This window comes from Epinephelus fuscoguttatus, linkage group LG1, assembly GCF_011397635.1.
Source record: "Epinephelus fuscoguttatus linkage group LG1, E.fuscoguttatus.final_Chr_v1".
NCBI classification, from domain to species: Eukaryota; Metazoa; Chordata; class Actinopteri; order Perciformes; family Serranidae; genus Epinephelus; species Epinephelus fuscoguttatus.
The window spans coordinates 4,703,855-4,727,715 of NC_064752.1; the positions used below are offsets into that span (position 1 = coordinate 4,703,855).

Consider the following 23,861-nt stretch of genomic DNA (forward strand, 5'->3'; position numbering starts at 1 on the left):
CAAATATAAATACAAATATTGACCTTCTTTAAATAATGTAAACACACCTACAACACCACCCAGAACATTAACATTTATTATATGGTATTACATCACTTGAAATTTATTTGGGGGTCAGCAGAAGGTTTTAATTTTGATTGTGGGGATGCACTTAACCTTTAAACTTTTTGTTCCACTTTATCTCCAGATATATATAGTCACAAACATCCATCTCCACTTTCTCATGATTGATGTAAGTCTGGGTTGGGAGCAGCGACGTCCTCACCTGTCATTATCACAGGATCAGCACCCTGGAGGTGGTTTCACTGCCTCACATTGTTTACCTACTGTCCAGATTAGTCATGTGCTTTGAGGAGACAAATACTTTTTTACTTTTTCAGCATCTGTCAAGATTTGCGATCAATCAGATGCAATTATTCATGGTTGCATTCAGCCTTGGACAGTTATTGGTAGATGGAGAGAGTACAGTATTAATCCCAAAATAAAATGCCAGTGTTACAGCAGTCACTTCACATAAATCACAAGAGTAAATGAGGTGAACAAGAACAATTAAAAATATGAACATATAATTTAAGTGTGTAAGATTTATGGGGATTTAGTGGCATCTAGCGCAGAGGATTTCAAAATGCAACCAGTTGAAACTTTCCCAGATTACAGTTCCTTCAGTGTTCAGGTTTCTTCCTCTCTGAAACAAATGGACCAGGTGACTCCAGAAGGTAAAAACACTGGATAATGCAGTTTCACATTAACAATCAGTGTTTCTCTCTGCTCTGTTTGGCATTAACGGACATGACGATGGTGCCAGGGTTCGAATTTTGCATTGGAGCCAGACTTTGGAGTCAGTTGTCTTGGTGTCAGTGGGACGGACACAGCAACTCAATGCAAATCACTGAAAAATCCACCAGATTAAAAAAGCACAAATTACTTTACGTTACATCTAAATTTGCACGTTTGTTGTCCTTGTTATCGGTCTCCAAACAGATCATATCTCTTATAGTGCGATTTGCCATGCCCGCCACATTAACTTCAATAAAACTGATACCAAAGTCTGGCTCCAATGCAAAATTCAAACACATGTCACTGACGTCATGTCCGTTCTTTGTTTTATAGTTTCCTTGGTAGCTGACGGGAAGTAAACTGGGGCCAAAGCTGTTGTTGTAGCAACAGAAGAGTGATGAAAGGGTCCATTGTGTGACTCTGGTGAATCTGAACTGACTCATTTAAACACCAAAGTCACACGATGATACCAACTAACTGATGGAGGCAGCACAAGACCAGCAGCTTCTGCGATGTTAAATCACAGTTTGTCTCAATGGAGTCTGGCTTTGAAGAGAGCGATTTAACGGCTTCAGTTTCCAGTCGGAAATCTCTGTCTGACAGCAAAGTAGAGCAGTATAAATATTCTAAATACAGCCTACACTTTGCCTTTTTTAAGGTGGCTGAAATGTGTTTTGTCACTGACATTAGCATACTTATTACATTAGCTTAACTTCCATAGCGGTCCTCCTGTCTGCTTCTCCAAACTGGAGGCTGACTGTGGATAAGTTCCTCATGCAACCCCAGTTCAACACACTTGACCTATCCCTTAAGATCTAGGTTGAAGCACTTATGAGCCAAAGAAGTTAAACTGCTGCTAAAGTTCTTGTATAAACTGCAGGTGATAATCACTCATTATCTCAACAGCAATGAGACAGCAGAGACGTTTGGTCGTTACTGTCCAGGGATCCTCTTGGACACCTTTCAAGGATCCATGGGTGTGCCTGGACCCTGGTTTAGAAAGTTCCACACCACACTGCTGCCCATACTGGTTCTTATTTATCTATCAGGGATAATTAAAACATTACAGAATCAATCACAAGTTTCCAAAACAGCATTTCCCCTCTGACCACCACGTTATGTAGCAGTGAGAGGTTTGTCTCAGCCTCTGTTCTCAATAATGTGGCGCCATCTGCTGTCCAAAACTAACATTGCTCTTTACTGTGTAAAATCTGAAACCTTAAATACTGTATGGAAGCTCATGTGTACATGTATGATATTGTCACACTACAGTGTTTCATATATTGTTTTTTAATCTATTGCTCTGAACATTTCTGAATGTGTTTCATTTACTAGTTGATGAGCTAACTGTGGCTGCAGTGGTTGGATGATTTACCCAGTATCTATTTATGTGTGTCCTATAAAACTGTTGAGATGCGTGTTCATATTCACGGTGAAGGTCGTTTAGACAGGAAAGTCTTGTTTCTGTTGATAAAATACAGTTCAGCGGGAACATTAGGACATATTATGTGCATGCACAGCTCAAGTGACATACAGGGGACGCAGTTTGTACAGTACGACTTTTTAGGGGACAAAGATGAACAGGCAGTTAAGATAAAGAGCAGGGTGAAACCAGGTCATCTGAGACACCAGGTAACATGGGACAAATAAGGTTCTATATCTAACATTCTGGTATTTTGGTTTGGATGTTGACTCAACAAGATGACATTTTAGATAAACTTTTCATTTTTGTTGAACCTCATAGATTTAGATTCTGTCTGATTTGAAGGTTTATTCTGTGAACAGGAAACATGTTACTGATGGTGACGTCTCATGACACTCAGAGTCTACTGTATATTAACACTGGACTGTTTTAGTTATTGAAGTATTTAGCAGCACAGAGACTTGTGGTCAGTGAGGTGTGAGGATTCTTAAAATAACATCTGTACAGATGTGAAGCCCTGACTGAATGAAAGCTGTTGTCTGTTTCTCGCCTGTAGAGCATTTCAATAAGCTACTCTGTCATAATTAAAACAGCTGGAGGCTGAGAACAAACTGATACACTTTTAATAAATCACCATCATGTCGGACAGGATGTGAGTGTTTCAGTGACTTCCTGTACAGACTCATTGAAGCCCGCTGGAAACTGTCATTCTGACCTCACCTCACCGCAGCTTGTTGTCACCGCCTTTATCTCGTCCACTTTCCAGGAAAGGCGCGGTTCATCTTAAAACGAGCCTGGTGTTGCTAAACGTTTATTTAAACGGAAACAGGTGGGTCAAACACCCTGTAGTGTTATATAGGCGCGCTGCTCTTTACTATGATGGGGCTGTTCACACCTTAGACACCCACCAAAAAGAAGACGCACCCCAAGCTTGTTGTCTGTTTGCTTGTCCTGCATATTTTAATGACGCACACAGATGTTGATATTAAGGTTAAATAATAAGATGAAGAGGTCTGATCTTTAAACAGTCTGCAGGCACACAGGCTGTGGACAGAGCTGTGTTCAACAGCATGTCATGGTGACAGGACTCTGCCTCTTCCTGCTGCTGTGCTGATAACACACAGAGGAGTGGCTGTAGAGAAAGTGAAACTAAACTCGGTGACTCCGTCTGTAAGGAGGATAAGCCTGACTCTGTTACACGATGAAGCCGAAGATTAAAACGACATGTACGAAGCTTCAGCTGCACCTGCTGAGTTTCTGTCTTCTGTGTTTAAGTGGAAAAACCCGCTGTGATGGAAACGGTAAGAATCACTAAGTTTGTCGTTGGTGCGCCACATTAATGAGGTCATCACAGGAAGTAAAGCTGAGGATCATTTTAATTGTTTAATTACTTTAATAACTAATATCTGCTAATAATCAGCGTTAACAAATAACTGTTCACAGCACAGGTTATTGATCCTGTTGGACACTGACAGGTCAGTGCTGACACATGCAGACACACAACAACCCTCGTCTCCTAACGGTTGAAGGATAACGGAACACGCAGGGCCTGCTGTGGCGCGACATCAGCGTTAACCATTTCATTACCGTGCCGCTCGTGTGTAAATGACTTACTGAGAGCTGAACACTGGCAACTCCTCTGTCTTCTTCTTTTTCTCTAAAACCTTTTAATTGAAATTTTCCAAATAAAGCAGATAGAGAGCACAATAATATTTAGTCAATCCAATAATGGCACAACACAAAAGTAAGTAAAATTATAGCTGCTGCGCAGCAATGGTCGGGCAATTTTAGGCAAAATTAGGCAATTCTGAGCAACAAGCAGAGTGTAGGAAGATGAAAAAAAAAGGGTGGCATTCTAAGCATAAGAGACTATGCTCTGTCTCACTGAGCCAATTAGCAAGAGACAACTCTGCGGTATATATGTTTAAAACTTCTTCTAGCTCATTATAGGAATTCTACAGCTGCAGCGATTAGTCAATAAATCAATAAGTCAAACACATAATTAATCCACAACTATTTCAAGATGGGCTGATTGTTTCAGGCATCAGTGTTGGAGTTACCTTCACAGATTTGAGGATATCCTCCTCAAATCTTGCTTTATCATGGTTTTGGACCTTTAGTCAGACAAAGTGAGATGTTTGTGGATGCCAGATTAGAATTGGGGAAAGGTAATATGAATTTTACACAATTTTATAGACAAACATTTAATATAGAAGATAACTGGAATGCTAATCAATAATGAAATGATTCATAGCAGAGATAGGCCTATTTGTAAAATTGTAAATGCACCATTACAGCTTCATTTTAAAAGGAAATCAACATTACCTTTCAGCAGCAAAACTACACAAATAAAATTAGGCTAAGCAGAAAAAACAGGGAAAAGAGACAAGGGGTAAAAGTGTTGATAAAGAGTATTTGTCTCTGTGCAAAACTGCCTGGATCATAATTATTTTAACCTTAGTCTCTAATCCACATAGCATGATGCCTGAACATAGGACTTTCACATTAGAATGTCTGTTCTGTCTTAGCTGAGGCTTGAACTCACAACTTCTGAGACTGAAGTCCATCTTCTATCTCACTGAGCTTATTGACTAAGCCAAGCATCAGGGTGCCAGACAGAAGCCATCCATGCCATGGAAAAGCAGATTTCAAAGTGTAAAGTTCTAAAGCTGTAGCACATATGGTTGATTTGTTATGTATTTTCAAAGTTTTGAATTTTAGAGGCTTGCTGTAGCGCCACCATCAGGACTATTGGCTTGAGTTTCCAGTTGAGGACATCTGGCATGGGACTGGACCTTTATGAAAAGTTTGGGTAGATTTCTCATGGAAATGTTGCACGAGCTGAGGCTTAAACTCACAATCTTCAACACCAAGAACCATCCTCTATCTCACTGAGCTAACTGGCAAACAGAAATGTCACATGTAGCTTCACAAACTGACTAAGCCAGTCACCTGTGTGCAAGACAGCAGCTGTTAGTGTGTAAAGACAGATTTCAAACAGCTGTCAAAAATTCAGTTATAAAGACAAAAATCCAAAAATACACAAATTGCATCTAGACAGCATGGAGATGTTGGTAATTTGTTTGTAACAATGATTGATTTGCTCCATAAGTGAAAAACTGATGTTTAAAATTGCCATTTTTACATTGACTCCAATTGTTCACATTAGAGCAAAATTCAAAATGCTGTTAAAAAATTCAGTTTTTGAGATAAAATTATGAAATTTGCCACACATCATCTACCATGACTCCAAAATTTTGTCATTTTTTCATGAACATTGAAGATTTATTTAGCAAGAATTTGCATGTATGTGTTTACAGTACCGTTTACAGTCAAACATTTTGATGCACTGTAGGCTCAATTTTCGATAAATCAAAAGGAGATAGGTTTAATAAGTTTTACAGTTTTTGAAAAATGATGGACTTCATAATTTGCAATAGGTTTAAACGTACAAAAGTTTCTTCAGTATTGGGGTACAGTTTGATGAAAGTTGCAAATCTGTAGCACGTATGGTTGATTTGTTGTGAATTTTCAAAATGTTGAACTTTAGAGGCTTGCTGTAGCGCCACCATCAGGACTATTGGCCTGTTTTTGTAGCTAAGGCAATCTGGCATGGGACTGGACCTTTGAGCAAAGTTTGGTGATTTTTCGCGCATGGGAAGTATGATTTCCCCAGAAGAAGATGAAGAAAGAAGAAGAAGAAGAAGAAGAAGGAGAACATGCAGGATAACAATAGGGTCCTGGCAGCTTAGGCTGCCAGGACCCTAATAAGAACAATACAAAACCAAGACAGGACTAAGACAAGACCAATACTACAAACCAAATCAGTACCCAGAACAGGACAAAGACCAGAACAACATAATAATAAAACTGAAATATAAAAATATGTGAAAATACTGCATGATGATAAAAATTACACTAAATACTAAAACTGTGTGATTTGGTGCTTCTTACTCTCACAGTCCCAGTAGAGTTCAAGCCTTTAAAACAGTGACCACATTTATTATTTAGTTGTATTGAAGTACAGCAGCTTTGTTTTATCAGGTTTATTTCTGTTTGTGGTCTGAGTACAGATGATGAATGTGTTTTGGTTTTTTTTAAACATGAAAGCACTTCCGCAGCACTCGTTATTACCACTGCTAAGAATGAGGAAATGCTATCACTGTAACTGTGTGTTCCAGTTAAAACTGGCCTGACTCAGTTAAACTGGTTTTCAGCAGGTTCCTGTTCTGCAACAAAGACACATTACAACATGATCTGAACACAATATTTGGACACATTAGCCACTCTGAAAGGTGGACAACAGCATGACTCACGACTTACAGTGTTAAAGTCAGCATCAAACACATAAACACAGACCACTACTGTCGTCAAAATGACATGATAATTAGCATAAAGCAGAGAAACTTGGCGTGGTATTTTAACAGTGTGGATTAGGAAAGAAATGTAAGATTTCCACATGAAATCCAAAGAGGAGCAAACAAACAGTTATTAACAGGAAGTCATCATCACATGGATTTACTCCACAGCTCTGTAACTCCAGCCTAAATCACACACACATGGTAACTGTGCTCCCTCTGCTCCTTTGACCCACACTAGTGGCATTAATATGGCTCACCAGCAGGTGGCGCTAATGAGCTGCACCATATCTGTAGTGCTGTGAAAAGCAGGTAATGCAGCCCTTCACTAATATAAAACTATTATACAGCCATAGATTTGGTGCTTGTGTGTTTTTTCACATGACAGCACTTCCTCAACACTCATTATTACCACTAAGAATGAGGAAATGCTATCAGGAGGATTTAATTTCATTTATTTATACAGGAAAGGAATTAAACACTGTGTGTTACAGTTAAAACTGTCCTGACTCAGTTAAACTGGTTTGCAGGTATGTCCTTCAATCAGACAGTGTTTACATGTGTTTAAAATGTGTGATGGAGGTTATTGCTCTTGTAGTGTGGGATCTCACTCCAGATCTCAGTGTAACTGTGAATAAATGATCTCTGACCATCACTGTTTTTGTAAGGTGGTACAGGAAAAAGTGCATGTGAAACTGATCTAGTGACGTGTTGCTGACTTGTGCTGTGACTTGGAAGTAGAGCAGGAAGTGTAGGATTGGAGTTGGTGTTAAGGACCTGAAAACATCATTTAATGGCAGGATTACTTGTGTCGTTTTGAAAAGCCAAGGCGTTGGAGTTTGAGAGCGCAGTGATGAGTCCAAACAGGGAGGTCACCATGGATCTTGTAAGCTCTGTATAGTCTTGCTATGGCGTCAGTGGTTTCCTTGATGGTGAGGGAGCATGTGGGGAGACAGTAGGATATTATCCAGAGAATGACTGCATGTAGATATGTGTCTGCAACAGCAGGGGTGAGATATGGTCTGATCTTGTTATAGACATACAATTTGTAGTTGAGCTTCTTTGTTAGGTTGTGAATGTGGTGTCGAGAAGTATTAGTTAGTTAGTAGCAGTTTATTCTGAGCATGTAAGTAGCAAATAAACCAAATAAAATCATTTAATTTACATGTCCAAAAAGGAATGGGAGGAAGTACAAACTTATTTAATCCCAGCCTTCTCCATTAATTAACACTAACGTTAACTAAGTAGCTAACGTAAAGCTACGTTAACACAGAGTTGACTACACAGTTAATAAGCTCACAACATGTATGGTGATAAAAGCACAACACTCACCGGCAACATTCAGTGTTCGTCCGATTTGCTCCCACAAATGTTTCTGTCTTTGTTGTGACAGTTTGATACAGCTCGGGACAGACAGCAGTTAAAGCAGCAGCAGTGACATCACCAGTGCCTTTTAGTGGTTTTCAACCAGATCAATCAGGTTCAAATTATGTAAAAACCAATAGCTGTGTGTTATAAATTATTAGATTATGTATAACTGGTTGTGACATGACTTATGGTGTAAATTACATCACTAAACTAACTGATGTGCCTGTACATTGGTGTTGTAAAATAATTCTGCTGACACACATTATGTTTTCCCCTCCATCTGATGACTCTGCAACAGACTGATTGATACTTATCTTCCAGGTCCAGCTGTCGTCAAAGTGGAACAAGACAGTGATGCTGTGTTACCCTGTTCCCTCAGCTCCACGGAGAACATTGAATCATATCGGTTTGAATGGAAGAAACCTGCTCAGATAGATGGTCGTCAGAAGGAGGTGTTCTTTTATGATGCAGGCATCACTTACGACAGCGGGTATGAGGAGTTCAAAGGTCGAGTCTCTCATTTTCCTGAAGAACTGAAACACGGCAACGCCTCCATCATCATCAGAAATACGAAGGTGACTGACAGTGGAAACTACACCTGTGTTTTTCCAAATCTTCAGCCACCTCAAACATTCCACATTAAGCTTGTTGTTGGTGAGTACTTTGATAAAACATTCAAAGATGTTGCTAATTTTCTGAGATTTCAGCAGTTTCTGTGACCTGGTTTGTTTCAAGTGTCCCCTGATCTTAACCCATCCAGGACACAAACCAGTCAGGTCTGTGAATGTAAATCTGTTTAAGATGGAAAAAAAGACTTCACTGAACAAGGAAACACATTTGTGTTTCAGCTGTCTGCAGAGTTGATGATAAGACACAAAAACGGTTTTGTTTTGCCTTTTAGATCGTGCCTTAAAAGACAGATCACATGAAAACATCCCGGGTCAAGTCCTGATTTTGATGACATCACTCTACCTCTCACATGTGATCACAGGCCTGATATCATTCAAAAACATGTTAAGGTCCTGTTTATACGACAACGATTTCAACTGAAAACGGTAAACTTTAGTTGCATTTTGTGTTTACACGACAGCAGAGTTTTGGGTGCCTGAAAACGCAGCGCTTTGAAAACAGGTTCCAGAGTGCAATTTTTTGGAAACGGCACCGTCTCTGTTGTCAGGTAATCTTGCAATATGCAGTTCCTCTGAAAACAGAGACTTTTTGCACATGTGCATTACGTTCCAGTCACTAGGCATGCGTGAGAAAGTCGACCATCACAACAACAATGGCGGACTCCTGAGTTCTGTTTGTGCTGCTCAGCCTGTTGAATTTATCAACGCTCCTCCAGCAAAGTGTAGATTTACTGTAGCAACTCCACCTCATCGCACGTCCAGACAAACGTTTGTGCGGTTGCCACTTTGTGCGCATGTTGTTTCATTATAATGTCACACTGCCACCTGCTGGGCTGACATGTATACTACAGCGTTTTTGGTCATTTTCGCGGATCCATGTGCACGACTATCGTCAAAACGATGTCGTCTGAACGCGGAACTTTTGTCAAAACAAAAATGAGAAACGATTCCATTTTCAGCGGATGGTTTTCGTGTTAACATGGCCTAAATCTGTAAACCTCACTGTGTTGAAGTGACTGGGATCATTCCTCTAAGTGTTGGACTTCACATCACTTGAAAGTGAAGACATTTATGTGCAAAAATGATATTTTTATAACAACAGTGACTATAAATAATATATTGTGCATTGATCAGCTTTTGCTATAACACATTCTTATATGGTTATAACACAAAACAAATTTAGCAGAATCAGAATCGGACTCATACTAAAAGAAGTTATTGTTATTAATACAGGGTCGCTGCTGACCATTTGGAGGCCCTAAGCATAATTGGTCACGGAGGCCCTCTTGGCCACGTGCTCCTCCTTGAACATATTTTAGCATTGACCCTGCGTATAATTTAGAAATACTGCAACCCCACAATATATAAAAATCAAAAAAGGCTCCCGCACACTGTCTCACTCTCTTATTTTTATTTAAGCAACGTTTCGGTTGATGTGACCTTCATCAGGCATTTCAGGCATTTCATATATATATATATATATATATATATATATATATATATATATATATATATATATATATCTGTATTAGGGCCGTACGTGACTTTCGGTTCGGCAAGACCCTGTACCGAATTATTGGGCGCAGGATATTATTTTATTTTATTTTGTTTTATTTTAATTCCTTTTTTGCGAGCTGAACCATTTAAAATATCTAGTTCCCCGACGGACATAATTGAGTGACGGACCGAGTCCCGTAAATCTCCACTTTCACTTTGTGCAGTGCATTCTCGCATTTTGACAACATGGCAAGTGAGCCTGACGAACCTGAAGACCCACCCGCAAACCTTAAGTCCTCCATTTGGGAACACTTTGGTTTCAGGGTAAAATACGAAGATGGAAATAAACAAGTGGACAAGACAAAAGCAGTGTGCTGACACTGCAGAACAGCGGTCGGGTATGTACTTGGAAACACGTCTAACATGCTAACGCATCTAAAGCGACACCACCGAGTTTGAACGTTAACCGGCACGACTAGAAAAAGCAATCTGGTGCAAACTATGATATCATTGTCGTTTAAAAAGAAAGAGCGTTTCCCTGACCATCGCGCTAAAGAAATAACCAACGCCATTGGAGTTGAGTAAAATTGTTTAAGCTGCACTTTAGATATAAGCATGTTTTGTTTACTGCACTTTAACAAAGTGGGAAAGCTAAGTAAGTTCCTAGTAAAACTGAATCTGAGCAGGCTTTAAAGCTGACCAGCTGCACTATACTTTTTGTTTTAACTGAGTAAAACTGTTAAAGCAGAAATTTATATTTATATTTTTCATTCAAAAATGTGTTTAAAAAACAGCAGGATTTTATTTTTCACTTTTATATTTCTATTTTCATTCAAACAATGTGAAAAAGCAGGATTTTATATATATTTGTTTCATTCAAAAATTGTGTAAAAAGAGTTAACTGCTGTGGTGGTATGTTTTAATAAGGTTACCAAGAAGTAAAAGATGTTTAATAGTTATCTGTTTTTTTCATTACTGTACCGAAAAAAACGAACCGTGACTTGTGTACCGAGGTACGTACCGAACCGTGATTTTTGTGTACCATTACACCTCTAATATATAATATATATATATATATATATATATATATATATATTTCTAGGCGCAAGTGGGCGTGGTGATTCAGTTCTATTCAGGGAAGCTGGGGATACAAGATTTTTGAATGTGCGACATACGGTGTGGGAGCTATAGACAAAAACGCATTGGCCTAGGTTGTAGCACCCCCTGCAGGCAGATATACATAGTTTTTTGCGTCTGAGGTACGTGCAGGGGTCTGGACCACCCCTCCAAATTGCACCGTCCTCCCTTGCACGGTTTAGCCTGCAGCACCACTTTTACCTACGGAAGAATAAAAATAAAAATCTTTACAAAAACAAGAAGGTTCCTAGCACCACTGGTCCTAGGAAACGCATCTGCTTGCATACGCGTTCCCTCGGCCCCTCGGGCTTGGCCCCCTAATCAGATATGCTAGACTTTCTGTTGGAACGTTGTGAGGCGTCACAGACGTGGTGTCGGTTGTCGTTCACTACATTAACATTAGTTTTTTTCTTCTTCCGTTTCTCTGCTCCAGATTCATGCTGTCTTTTAATCGCCATTACATCTCATTCCAAAGCAGGTTGAGGTTGCTAAAGCAGGCTAATGTCAAATGTTAAACTTCAGGCAAGTGCAAGTAGCAAACAGAAGAGGGACTTGAGGGTTGTACCATTTGGGGGGGGGGGGGGATCTTTTATATATTAAGTAAAAACATCTAGTTGTGCCTGAATAGAGATACATATGAAATACAGTGGTGGGTCTATCCATAACTATTTTATTTTCTTAATTTGGCATTGTAATGCTATAATGATTATCATGACAATTTTTTATCAGCCTTAATTTTTTGGCCACCCAGGTACTTGAGGCCTAACACACTTTTCGTACTCTCCTTATGCGGAGCGGCGGCACTGCGTAGGTCTGATTTGTTCCAAACTTTTGTGGATCATTACGGGATGAAGCGCTTCAAAAGTTATGAAAGACTTTTTGATAGAGCATTCTGTTTTGATGATACTGACCAATGAACTTTAGAGGGAGTATGTTTCAACACATTAATGGAGTTTACTCCTTAACCGTTGAGCCAGTTGTCATAAAACTTATGGACATGTGGGCGTACCTGAATCATACCCTGAAAGGGGGCGCTACACATGCAAAAAGTTCATATCTCATAATCAGCCAGAGATATTTGTACGAAACTCAGTCCATATTTTCATTAGAAGAATAATAAAAATCACCAGTGTGTCCTGCAGAGATGAAAGTTTTTCAGCACATCCAAACGTCTTCATCTAAATGCAACCACCGTTGCCACAAACATTCCTTGGTTACTAGATGTCACATGTTTCAAATGGTGTTCAGATTGGTTTAACAGTTAGCTCACAGTGATATTTATCATCTTGCTGTAATTTGTACTGTGTGCACAACATTTTTTATTTCATATTATTTTAACCAAATGTCACCAAAATATTTGACAATATACCTGAAATCAGCAGAATGTAAGAGTATTTTTTCAGAATTTTATAGGGTCTTCATAAAACATGTAGATTCAAGATTCAAAGTGTTTATTGTCATATGCACAGTAAGGACACGCGTTTCCCTGCAGAATGAAATTTGTTCTTTTCTGTCACCAATTAATGCTAAACAATATAAATCTGAAGTATGAAATAGATCAAAATATACTGTTTTAATATCTCCGTGCTTAGTGTAATATTAATTTGCCTGATGCAGCTGGATCTGTGAGCGTTTGGTCGATAAGAAGACTGTTAAGAGTGGGTCAGCTCAGCTCGATCTTAGTGAAAGATCTTCTTAAGCTAAGTGCGAATCTGGGAGACCCATTTTTCTTTCACGGGAGGCTTAAGGGCGTTCTTAAGAAGCTCTTAGTGCTAAGATCTTCTTAACTGGATCTGGGAAACGCGGCCAATGACTAGTGAACTTTAAAGGGGGCGTGGCTCAGCAAATGATTCCACAACATTTGGACCAATCACCACAAACCTTACAAGCAATGTCTCAGAGGTTCCAGGAACAAACCCTGAAAGTTTCATTTATGTTGACCACTAGGGGGCACCACAAATAAAAAAAAATGGGCTTGGGATAACACAAATCAGATTATAAATCAAATTGATTGTCCAATCATCACAAAACTTGTATGTTGAATAATAATTATGAACCATGTGCGTGAAATTATTTTGAAATCAGTAAATAGATAGACAGCCAGAAGTTCCAAACAAGTGCAATGGTCTTTCTCAAAATTCGGCCAAAAATCATTGAGAGTTTTTTCAAACATCAACAAACGTGGTGGACTTTTTCAATTAAGTCATTAAAGAATGTCCCCAAAATGTTTCTGCAGTCGACCAATAGGAAGCAACAGTGTTTCCAAAGAAGAGCGTGGCTCGGTGGAGATTTAACCGTAAATGAATGAGCATCTGTCTGATTGTCATAAAACCTGTTGGTGATCTTTAATTCAGGCGTCCTGAACTGTCAAAGGTCTTGATCCTACCCAGCTTTCAGCTTTTAAAGATCCATGCTGGCTTGAACCCCAGAGTTGCTACTGTGGCTATATTTTTACGTTGCTCTTCCACACACACAGAACAATTTACAGGAAGTGCACCTCTTGCTCCGTGTTTAAAGACAGCACTGTCATTAAACTGTCAATTGTTGAAAAACGTGCGCTAAAATGCCCTCTTGGCAGCCAAAAAACACACGAAACTGTCCTCTTGGCTGATAAAAACATTACTGTTGCAATGACTTTTATGTTGGGCCCTTTTTTGATCTATATTGAGCCAGAACTGTATCTCACAGAACCAGTTTGGATTATCTGGTGCTATTATGGTGTTAAAATGCACTAGAATACAGTAAATGGCATTTGCTTAATTAGTCTGAGTGGGTGGAAGTTCGCAGCAAAGATCAGCCTCTCATTGGGCGGAACGAGCCACTGAAGTCCCGCCCTACCACCTCCGGTTGCATAGCAGTTTTCAACACTTCCTTCACTAACTTTTGCGGTGTTTGATCTTGCGGGGATGTAGCCATTTTTCTGCCATGGTTCGCGTCCTGTAGGCGATACTTTTGTGGGCGTGTTACACCAAAACCTCTTTCCCCCCGGCAATATTTTTGCAAGCGCACCATTGCTGTGGCACCGCCCAGAACTATTGTGATTGGTTGAAAGAAATACAAGCAGCCAGGCGTTTTTTTCTCCAATCTTAAAGTGAGAGTCGGCCCAGCCAGACCTTTCTTTTCTTGAGAAAGGTCTGGTGAGCGAAACAACCCCCCCAGGGATTTATTTCCTTCATACATCCATGTCTCTGTGTGTTCTTCACAGTCCAACGTTGAATCTACACAGTTCTCGTGGATGCTGATCCGAACTACAAACTAACTTGAGTAGTCTGTCTAGTTGGTCTGTTTTAAGGCTATATAATGTGGCATTTGTATAACATATAAACATGTCTAAAGTGCCCTCGAAAACACGCGGAACTTAGTGTCCTCTTCAGTGGCGAGAACGTGCTGTATGTGCCCTTTTTTTTCTTTTCGCCCCTGCTAGGGATGCACCGAAATGAAAATTTGTGGCCGAAGCTGAATAATATTAAACGCTTGGCCGAATATCGAATATTGTTGTTTAGTTTTTCATTAGTTTTTGCAGATGAACCCCCTCCAGATTAGTGTTGTCAGGGTACCAAAATTGGGACCAACTGTACGATACCAATGAAAATATCATGGTTCTGAGTAGTATCAGGATACCACAACGAAAATGAGGCAGATGTGCCTTTTGTCATTTATAAAAAGATAAATCACTTTTCTATAATACATCAATGATATTTCAATGGAATAAATTACTTACTGACTTATTCATACTTCAAAAACAGCATCAATAAGTGATGAACATAGGGGGGATCAAAATAAAATAAATAAATAGAATAAGAATCAACCAGCCACCCTCCTCCCCTGACAGTCCCTTCATAAGTAATGAACAGTCCCTAAAGTGTGGTGAGGTTTGTAGGCCGTTACTGACACAAAGACAGAAATGTGAAAGGCTCGTTTCTCCTCTGACACGTCACATACCTGTGTTAGGCTGGCTCGGCTGTCCAGGTACTTCTGGGCAGTCATGACACCAAGAAGAGGATATTATTGGAGCCGACTTCTCTGTCGCCCAGTAAACCTTTGGCCGCCGTATTTGACAGGAATGCATTACTGTCTGTGTCTGTGACCCCCGTTCAACCCACAACCGGTGGGATTTGCCTTTCGTTTCTGCTGCTGGTTGAAATCTGTGCTCGCACAGCGTGCTGAATGATTTAAGCCTATTTTGCTCGCTCAAATGCTCGCTCGCAAATGCGAGTGTGGTGACGGGCGGATCGCCACACTGCCGACATTTTATTCCGCCGGTCACCGCACGCTGTTTGATCGCGTTATCAAAACACGCCATTATTCGGCCTTGCTTTTAACTTATTCCACCGAATACCAAATGTGTGTTTTTTGCAATATTCAGCCGAATATATTCGGTTACCGAATATTCGGTGCATCCCTAGCCCCTGCCCTTCAAAAAGTCTATGCACGCCACTATTGATGTGTTGGTGTCATTTTGCTGCAGTCGATGTTTAAGGTTGTGCTCATTTTAACTCCCTTATATCCTGTTGGGTAGTTTAATCTACAGCAATGTTTGTATTAAACAATATTTACCTCTGAGATGTAGTGGAGATGTTTGTGATGGAATATAAGATCTGTGTGTCCGCTGCCTAAAAGTCACTGAGCGTTTGGCTGATAGTTTTTATTTAGGAGGATATAATAAAAATAATAATAATGATAATAAATATTAATGATGAAATAATAATATATTAAATAATAAAACAAGAACCATAGAAAGTTATTCCTCTGTCAAATGTGTGGATGTTTGTCATCACTTGGAAAAAAGAGAAAAGATGGAAAGATGTTATAAATTATTAGTGAGTGTGACGTTCTTCTGAACAGGTGTGAAAAAATAGAATTAGAAAAGAGAGAAATATAAAAGATAAAAACTCAGGATAAGAAATGATAAATATATCTTGTGAAAATATGCAGTCTGCATTTCTAGTCATACTAAAGGGTGAGTTTATCAATCAATCAATTTTATTTATAAAGCCCAATATCCCAAATCACAATTTGCCTCACAGGGCTTTACAGCATACGACATCCCTCTGTCCTTATGACCCTCACAGCTGATCAGGAAAAACTCCCCAAAAAAACCCTTTAACAGGGAAAAAACAGTAGAAACCTCAGGAAGAGCAACTGAGGAGGGATCCCTCTTCCAGGACGGACAGACGTGCAATAGATGTCGTACAGAACAGATCAACATGATAAATTAACAGTAATCCGTATGACACAGGGAGAGAGAGAGAGAGAGAGAGAGAGAGAGAGAGAGAGAGAGAGAGAGAGAGAGAGAGAGAGAGAAAGATGCAGGACAGACGGTAATGACAGTAGCTTACAACAACATCAATGAAAGTAATAATATTATAATTATGATTCTGGCTATTGTGGTACAATATGTTGAAAGTATTTATATTTTGTTATAACAACCAACTTCAATATGTCTGTCTTAAATTAATTACTCTGCATGTAAACACACTGATTAATAAATGTTTGTATCTTCCAGAGCCAGTGGTCGTCACAGTGACACAAGATGAAGATGCTTTGTTACCCTGTTCCCTCAGCACCAAGGAGAACATTGAACAAGGACACTTTGACTGGAATAAAGTTGCTCAGAATAATGAAAAACAGAAGGAGGTGTTCCAGTACCTTAATGGCAGACATTCCAATACCGGCTATGGATCTCAGGATAAAGAGTTTAAAGATCGAGTCTCTCATTTTCAAGAAGAACTGAAAGACGCCAACGCCTCCATCATCATCAGAAATACAAAGGTGGCTGACAGTGGAGACTACACCTGTGATTTTACTGAGCCACGTCAAACGTTCCACATTAAGCTTGTTGTTGGTGAGTTCTTTCTTACAAAAACGATATCCTCTCATTTTCTGAAATTTCAGCAGTCTATAGGAGATAAAATCTGAGTGTGCACACTCGTATGTTTGTGTCAAACAAACAACCTTAAACTGTCCAGGACACAAACCAGTCAGGTCTGTGAATGTGAATCAGAACTAGGTGGAAAAAACTGTACAATAAACATAGAAACAGAATTTATTTCACCTGTCTGAAAAGTTGATGATGTCACACAAGAACAAATACAAACTTTAATGTCTGTAAACCTCACTGTCCTGAACTGACTGATTATTTATTTCTTAAAGTGGAGACATCTGAAATACAATACCATCTGCTATCTGCTAGGTTTGTGGTAATGTTAATTATATAAAATGTTTTTATAATTGTGTAAGTGGACAGGGCCTGTCTGTGCAGGAGGGCTGTGTTGTCCATAAAAATGAAAAAACACATTAGGCTACAAGCTTCATACACTCAGTTACCGGTTGATAAGGCAGAGCTTTCTAATTTAACAGCTCCGCAGTGAATCCCATTTGAAGCTTATAATGTTCAGTGTTTCTTATAGTCATGTTCCAGAGGTGTTGATTAAACTGTGTGGTCATTTTGTAGACTGTTTTGGTTTTCAGCACTCACTTTATGGGTTGCACAAAAGAAAATATTTTACTGAAGTCCTTCATCAGCTCCTCTTGGCTAACAATGCAAATATTTTAAAATGTGATGATCAGTTTTCCACCTGTGCAGTGTGATTTCTCACTGACACAATGAAGCCCTGGTAACAGAAGGGGTGAGCAGATAACAGAAGTCCCTGTGCTTCACATTTCATATTTCAAATATACCACTCACACTTACTGCAACACATTTTGCATGATTTCTTTTGAAGATGATTTTGTACCACGGCATATAAAGAAAAAGTTTTTAAGGGTTACCTCAGCATGATATGAGTCAGAAATAGTGCTTTCAGTGGTGAATAGTTAAATTACTGGAAGATTCTTTTTTTTTACATATCTGTCAAACAAGGATGGTAAATGAGTTTGAGCCCTGCATTGTACTTTTTGTGATTCTCTGTGTTTTTCCTTTAATCCACATGTATAAGCAGAGGAGTGATGAACAATAAACACAGCAATGTTACATTTATGATACTGTTGGTGTCCTTTTTAATCTTTAATTGTTTGTATGTTCACAGGCACATGCCCAAAGCCAAATTTAAAAATACTTGCTTCAACAAAGGATGGGGTGCTGCTGCAGTGTGAAGTTCAAGGGGCTTCTCCAAAACCTAAAGTAGAGTTGAAGGACAGTGATGGAAACAAACTTCCTGCTAAAGAACCACAGGTCACAGACAGAGGAGGCCTCTATGACATCATCCTCCAAACTACTGTGACCAAGACGGACAACTACAGCTGTGTCTCTACACAGGAGGAAATCTGTCATCAGATTTCTGACGACACTCATGTGTCTGTCAATGGTAAGACTTATTTTCCATAATGTAACAAGTATTTTCAGCTGCTTGTATGTGATTAGTTGTCAAAAATTGTGATGAAAACATCTGCACAACTTGAAAATGTTTCAAACTGAGTGAAAACTTCACTCTTATACCGAGGCTTAAACTTCACTTGATTAATCTACAGAGATCAGAGGAAGAATCAGAGTCTGGAGGGAAATAACAGAAAGAACTGGAGTCTGTAATACATTTCTACTTCAGTATGAACTGTTACAGACACACAGTCAGTGTGAACGTTGTCAGCCAGCTGTAGCTAACGTCTGTGCCGTCAGTATTTTAGTGCTGAATAAAGACAAAGTGTAAAAACAGTCCAACAGTCAGATTCACAGATGAAATGGAGACAAAAGTGAACTTTGTGTTGAGTGTGAATTCACCTTTTAGGAGCATGAACATCATGAATCATTGTGACGATGATCTCCAGCTGTGATTCTAGACTAATACTATATGTGCTGTACATGATGTGCAGTCACATTCACAGTGTTACATTTACTGTCTGTAAACATGTTTCAGAGGAAAGATTTGAGGACACACATGATGAACATTGACAAGTGTTGTGCAGCGTCACACTCATAGTATCAAAACACAAACTATTCCATATGACACATAAAAGAAGCCAAATGTAATTTCCTTGCCTTCTTCAGTGTCATGCACAGACTGAAGGTCAGCTCTGATTCTCACCTCCTTTTCTCTACAGTCTGTTTCTACTTTACAGTTGAGAGCACAACATGAACTAAACAAGGCCTGTACTGTTGTCTGCTCTAATTCCCATAATACTTTGGCAATGAAAAGCTTTGTGATTGTTGTTGTTAGAAATATGAGCACATACTAACTAGTCCATGTAACTGTGGAGGAGCTGATTGTTGTCTACAGAAAACACAATATGTGAGCTGCTCAGAGTGAGTAGAAGAGCTAATAGAGAATGATCTGACATGACACTGGTGTCAAATGACTTCTAGTGTTCAAGCTCCACTTGTCAAACTGTGATGATGAAAACATGAATCAACAAACATCAGCACACAGTTTAACTCTCACTCAATATACATCACATGTTAAACAAGTGGATGTGAATCACTTTAAGTGCAGTTAAATCACATTTTACAGAATAATCATTTCTTGCTAAAAGTCATTGCAACAATAATGTTACACTTAACGGCCCAGTTTTGTCTGTCAGGCAGCAGATTTAACTCTAAACTACATGATTACATATTATTCCTAAACTAAAACATTCCTGAATACATTCATCTAGAAAGACACAGTATAACATTCTGTACTTTGACAAAGTGTTTATGTGTTTGTTTAAAGCTTAAAACATATTTCTTGTAAGTTGATGCAGCTGCTGATGCTGAAATAATTGACATGTTTGTATTGTTTATAGCTTTCTGATTGGACACTGATGCTGATGTTGCCTGGCAACCACTTAACACATGACCAAGAGCTCAGACGTGACTTAAGATTGAACGTTGCAGCCTGGTTTAGTAAATCGCTGGTCTGAAACTAACTAGATGTTCCATATAATATAGTAAATACTTGAGACAAACCCAGTAACAGATTAATAAACAGCTGTCACAACCTGATCCTGATGATCAACATGAAAACATCACACATTCATTTAGTGACTGAAATCAGTGACGTTTTTGTTCCACCAGTGAGAAGATAAAAAGGATGTGACAAATGAATGTAACAGTAAAATATACTGAGGCTCTGTAATGTGTATTAGATGTAATCAGATTACATAAGAGTGAGAGAGAGTGCTTCATTAATCATTGCTCCAAACTGCAGTGTTTCAGTCTCACACATGAATCACAGAACAAACAACAGACGCACACTCAAAGATGTAGATATGATTTTAGTTATTGATGATTTTATTCTTTTATTTCTTGACTAGAAACTGAACTCAAACTAAAAACTAGGACCAAACTTTAACTGTAAATACACACAGTGATAGTTCCTGGTAATAATTTGATAACATGGAGGCAAATGAAGTTTTTAATAGATAATGTAAACCTGTAATTAATACACAGTGCACTGCAGCGAGGCTCCCAAATAACTCACATGTAGCTTCCTAACACTGTCTTCATTCAGTGCAGCAGAGAGCTGGTTGATTCAAAGCAGAACTAAACTAAAATGCAGCATCAGGTTTTGACTCAAAGTAAATTTTCACATTGTGATTTGTAAGGCTGCTTTCACACCTGCTCTGTTTGGTTTGGTTCAGTCGAATTCAAGTTCACTTGCCTCCTCAGTGTGGTTCATTTGAACAGGTGTGAACACAGCAATCACACTCAGGTGTGCACCAAAACAACCAGACTGAGACCTTCTTGAAGAGGTGGTCTCAGTCCGGTTACAAAGGAACTCTGGTGCGGTTGGTTTGTGGTGAGAAGGTGTTCCGACCTGGATGTGAAGCAACTGCAGTCACATGACACATTGTTTGGGTTAAACATGAGCATGTTACAGTCCTGGAGGATTATTAATGTGCACCTCCTCCTGTACTGCCTTAATATGCACATTCAGCACATCCAATGCATCAAAACATTGTTTTCTAGTTGGAGCCGCGCCTCGTTTTCAAACTGTATGCTTTGACTAAAATGAACAATGACAGCAATATAGTCCACGATGAGCAGCGCTAAAATCAACCTGCGTAGTTGTCCCTCCATTGTGACATTAGAAAGTGTCACATTTATCTTGCAAGTGTACTCTTCTTCAACGTTTGCTTTACTTCCTGGATTTTTCCCACATGGAAATTCTGACCAATCAAGAGCAGCTTTCTCACACAAGGCATTTGATCTGGTCCTCTTGTAAATGCTGCCGTGAGAACACGAACCAACTCTAGGCAATTATACAACTTTGGAACAACATGAGTCCCTGATTCAGACCAAAGGAGACCACTCTAGGGCTGACAGCAGCCTAAATCTGAGCAGGAATCATCCTCCTCTGTCTGAGCCTGAAACCACGAGTTCACTAAAGCCTCGTTTCCACCAAGCAGTTCAGTTCAGTTCAGTTCAGTTCAGTTCAGTTCGCAATAGAACAGTTATTATTGTGTTTACATTGTGAAAAGTTGTGAACTGTACTGTTAAAACTCTTCCTTACGTCCCCATTTTTTCCTCACTGCTCTGTTGAGGTAAACCCTTGTTGTAGCTACTTTCTACAACACGCCGTGTCCAAACAAAGAGCATGAGTCCATAACTGCATTCCTTTTGGTTTATTGCAAACAAACAAACATGTTTACCTGACATGATGCTCAGATATTGCAGATAAACAGGAGCAGAAGGGCTGCAGCAGTCAGCACAAAGTAAAGGCTCCCCACTCTCCCCCTCTCTGTTACAAGCAAAACTGAAAACTGATGATCAACAGGTACACAGGTTATATTGATTACCCAATAAGACCTGGTGACGTACACACACACACACACACACACACACACACACACACAGAGTTACAAACAGTGACCTATAGTGACAGGCATGAAACTCAAACTCATTCCTTGCTCCTACAGTCGTGTTTCCACCTAAAACCTTCAGTATAGTACCTTTAGAACCAAATCTAACCTCTGTGAACATGTACCCAGACCCCAGGTCAGTTTAATGTTTCCACCACAGACAGTACTCTTAAAAGTGGGCGGGGTCTTTGCTCTGTCCAGCTTGCTGTATTTCCTCTTTACCGGTGATGCAGAGGAACGTCAGCACCTCGTTTATCGTCCACAGAACGGAGCTGTGCGCCGACATTTTCAGAACAAACAAAGTGAAAGTTTCTCTTGACGAGATATTTAAAAATAGCAGGTTTGTGCATTAAGTCCTAACACTGTCTTCATTCAGTGCAGCAGAGAGCTGGTTGATTCAAAGCAGAACTAAACTAAAATGCAGCATCAGGTTTTGACTCAAAGTAAAAATGCAGATAAAAACAACAGTGAATGAAGCAACAACCAAACAAACAATAACTCTTTTACTCTGCACAGTAAACACACTTATTTGTTAATAATTATATAACAGTTTGTTCTGATACAACATACGTTTGAAAACATTTAAAACAATATTGTTTAAAGGTCTTAAGAGTGTTTTCTGTCACACTCAGTCACACACACACACACACCTACAATTAAAAACAAAGGTATGAATATACACACACCTTGAGTCAGTGAATAATGAAAACATGCTTTACATGGTTTAGCTCTCATTTAAGTTGTAGCTGCCAATTTAAAGCATTTAAAGCATCATGTTATAATTTTAGTAATTCTGATTAAACCAACAGAAGCTGATGAGAAATCTTCTGAATAGATTTTAGGATGAAGGATGAATTGAACATTTTAAATTAGATATGTTAGGTTTTGAATATCTTAATATCATAACTGTTTTCTTCTCCTGGTTTTAAAGGCTGCATTACAGTAAAGTGATGTCATTTTCTGAACTGACAGACTTTTCTAGCTGTTCTATTATTTGCCTTCATCCACTTAGTCATTATGTCCACATTACAGATGATTGTTCATCAAAACTCTACTTGTGCTCCAGTTATCGGGGGTCACACTGCTCAGCTCCTCTAGAATGTTTATTCCAGACTGCTGGATGGTTGAACCTCAGATCCAGGAGGAGCAAGGCAGATTGCGTCCTGGCCGTGGAACAGTGGACCAGCTCCTCACCCTTGCAGGGTTACTGGAGGAGTCGTGGGAGTTTGCCCTCCCAGTTTAGATGTGCTTTGTGGACTTGGTGAAGGCTTACATTCAGCTGTCCTCATGTGACCTGAGTGAGAGCTGTGTGACTGTGTCCTTGGCAGGAAGTCAAACACATTTTCAGTGGGTGTCGCCACTGACTGCGTACTGAGATCCTCCTCATGAGAAGGGTCCTCATGAGGAGGATCTCAGTACGCAGTCAGGGAGAGGAGTGTGTTTGGTTGGGGACCTCAGAATCACTTCTCTGCTTTGCTCAGTTTTTCAGAAAATTTCACTGAAGAAATTGAAAGAAAATGTAAATGCTGCACTGCACAGTTCACCAAATCATAGGTGCTGTTTAATGTGATGTGCAGAAGGCAGCCCAGTGTGAGTGTATTTCTACCAGCCATGCAGCAGCTTCCCAACAGCTGGATGCAGCAGAAATACTGAGTGTAAACAGGCTGTTTGTCTCAGTACAGTAAACACACACTGCACAATGCAACAAAACACAAAGACTAATTCCTTATTTGTGCAAAACCATCTTGGCAATAAAACTTTCTCTCATTCCGATCCTGATTTCTGGTCGGTTTATCACTGAATGTACAGCACTTCAAAACAATAAAGTTTTTCGATCATTTTTTATTTACTTAAAAAATGAATTAATTGAAGTTTTATGTCTGAGATCTCATCACT

The 23,861-nt window shown here is 39.4% G+C and overlaps 1 protein-coding gene across 3 annotated transcripts in view; it reads left to right on the plus strand.

Moving 5' to 3' along the window:
* Nucleotides 1–3,060: 3,060 nt before the first annotated feature.
* Nucleotides 3,061–23,861, plus strand: part of LOC125896893 (uncharacterized) — a 130,863-nt gene continuing 110,062 nt past the window's right edge. The window contains exons 1-3 of one of the 3 annotated variants that reach the window (XM_049589854.1): nt 3,061–3,501; nt 8,248–8,580; nt 16,696–17,034. In XM_049589854.1, the coding sequence (XP_049445811.1) occupies nt 3,402–3,501; nt 8,248–8,580; nt 16,696–17,034 (772 nt within the window). In that variant the 5' untranslated portion in view covers nt 3,061–3,401. The remainder of the gene's footprint in view (nt 3,502–8,247; nt 8,581–16,695; nt 17,035–23,861) is intronic. The other 2 variants (XM_049589859.1, XM_049589866.1) reach the window with 2 other exon arrangements.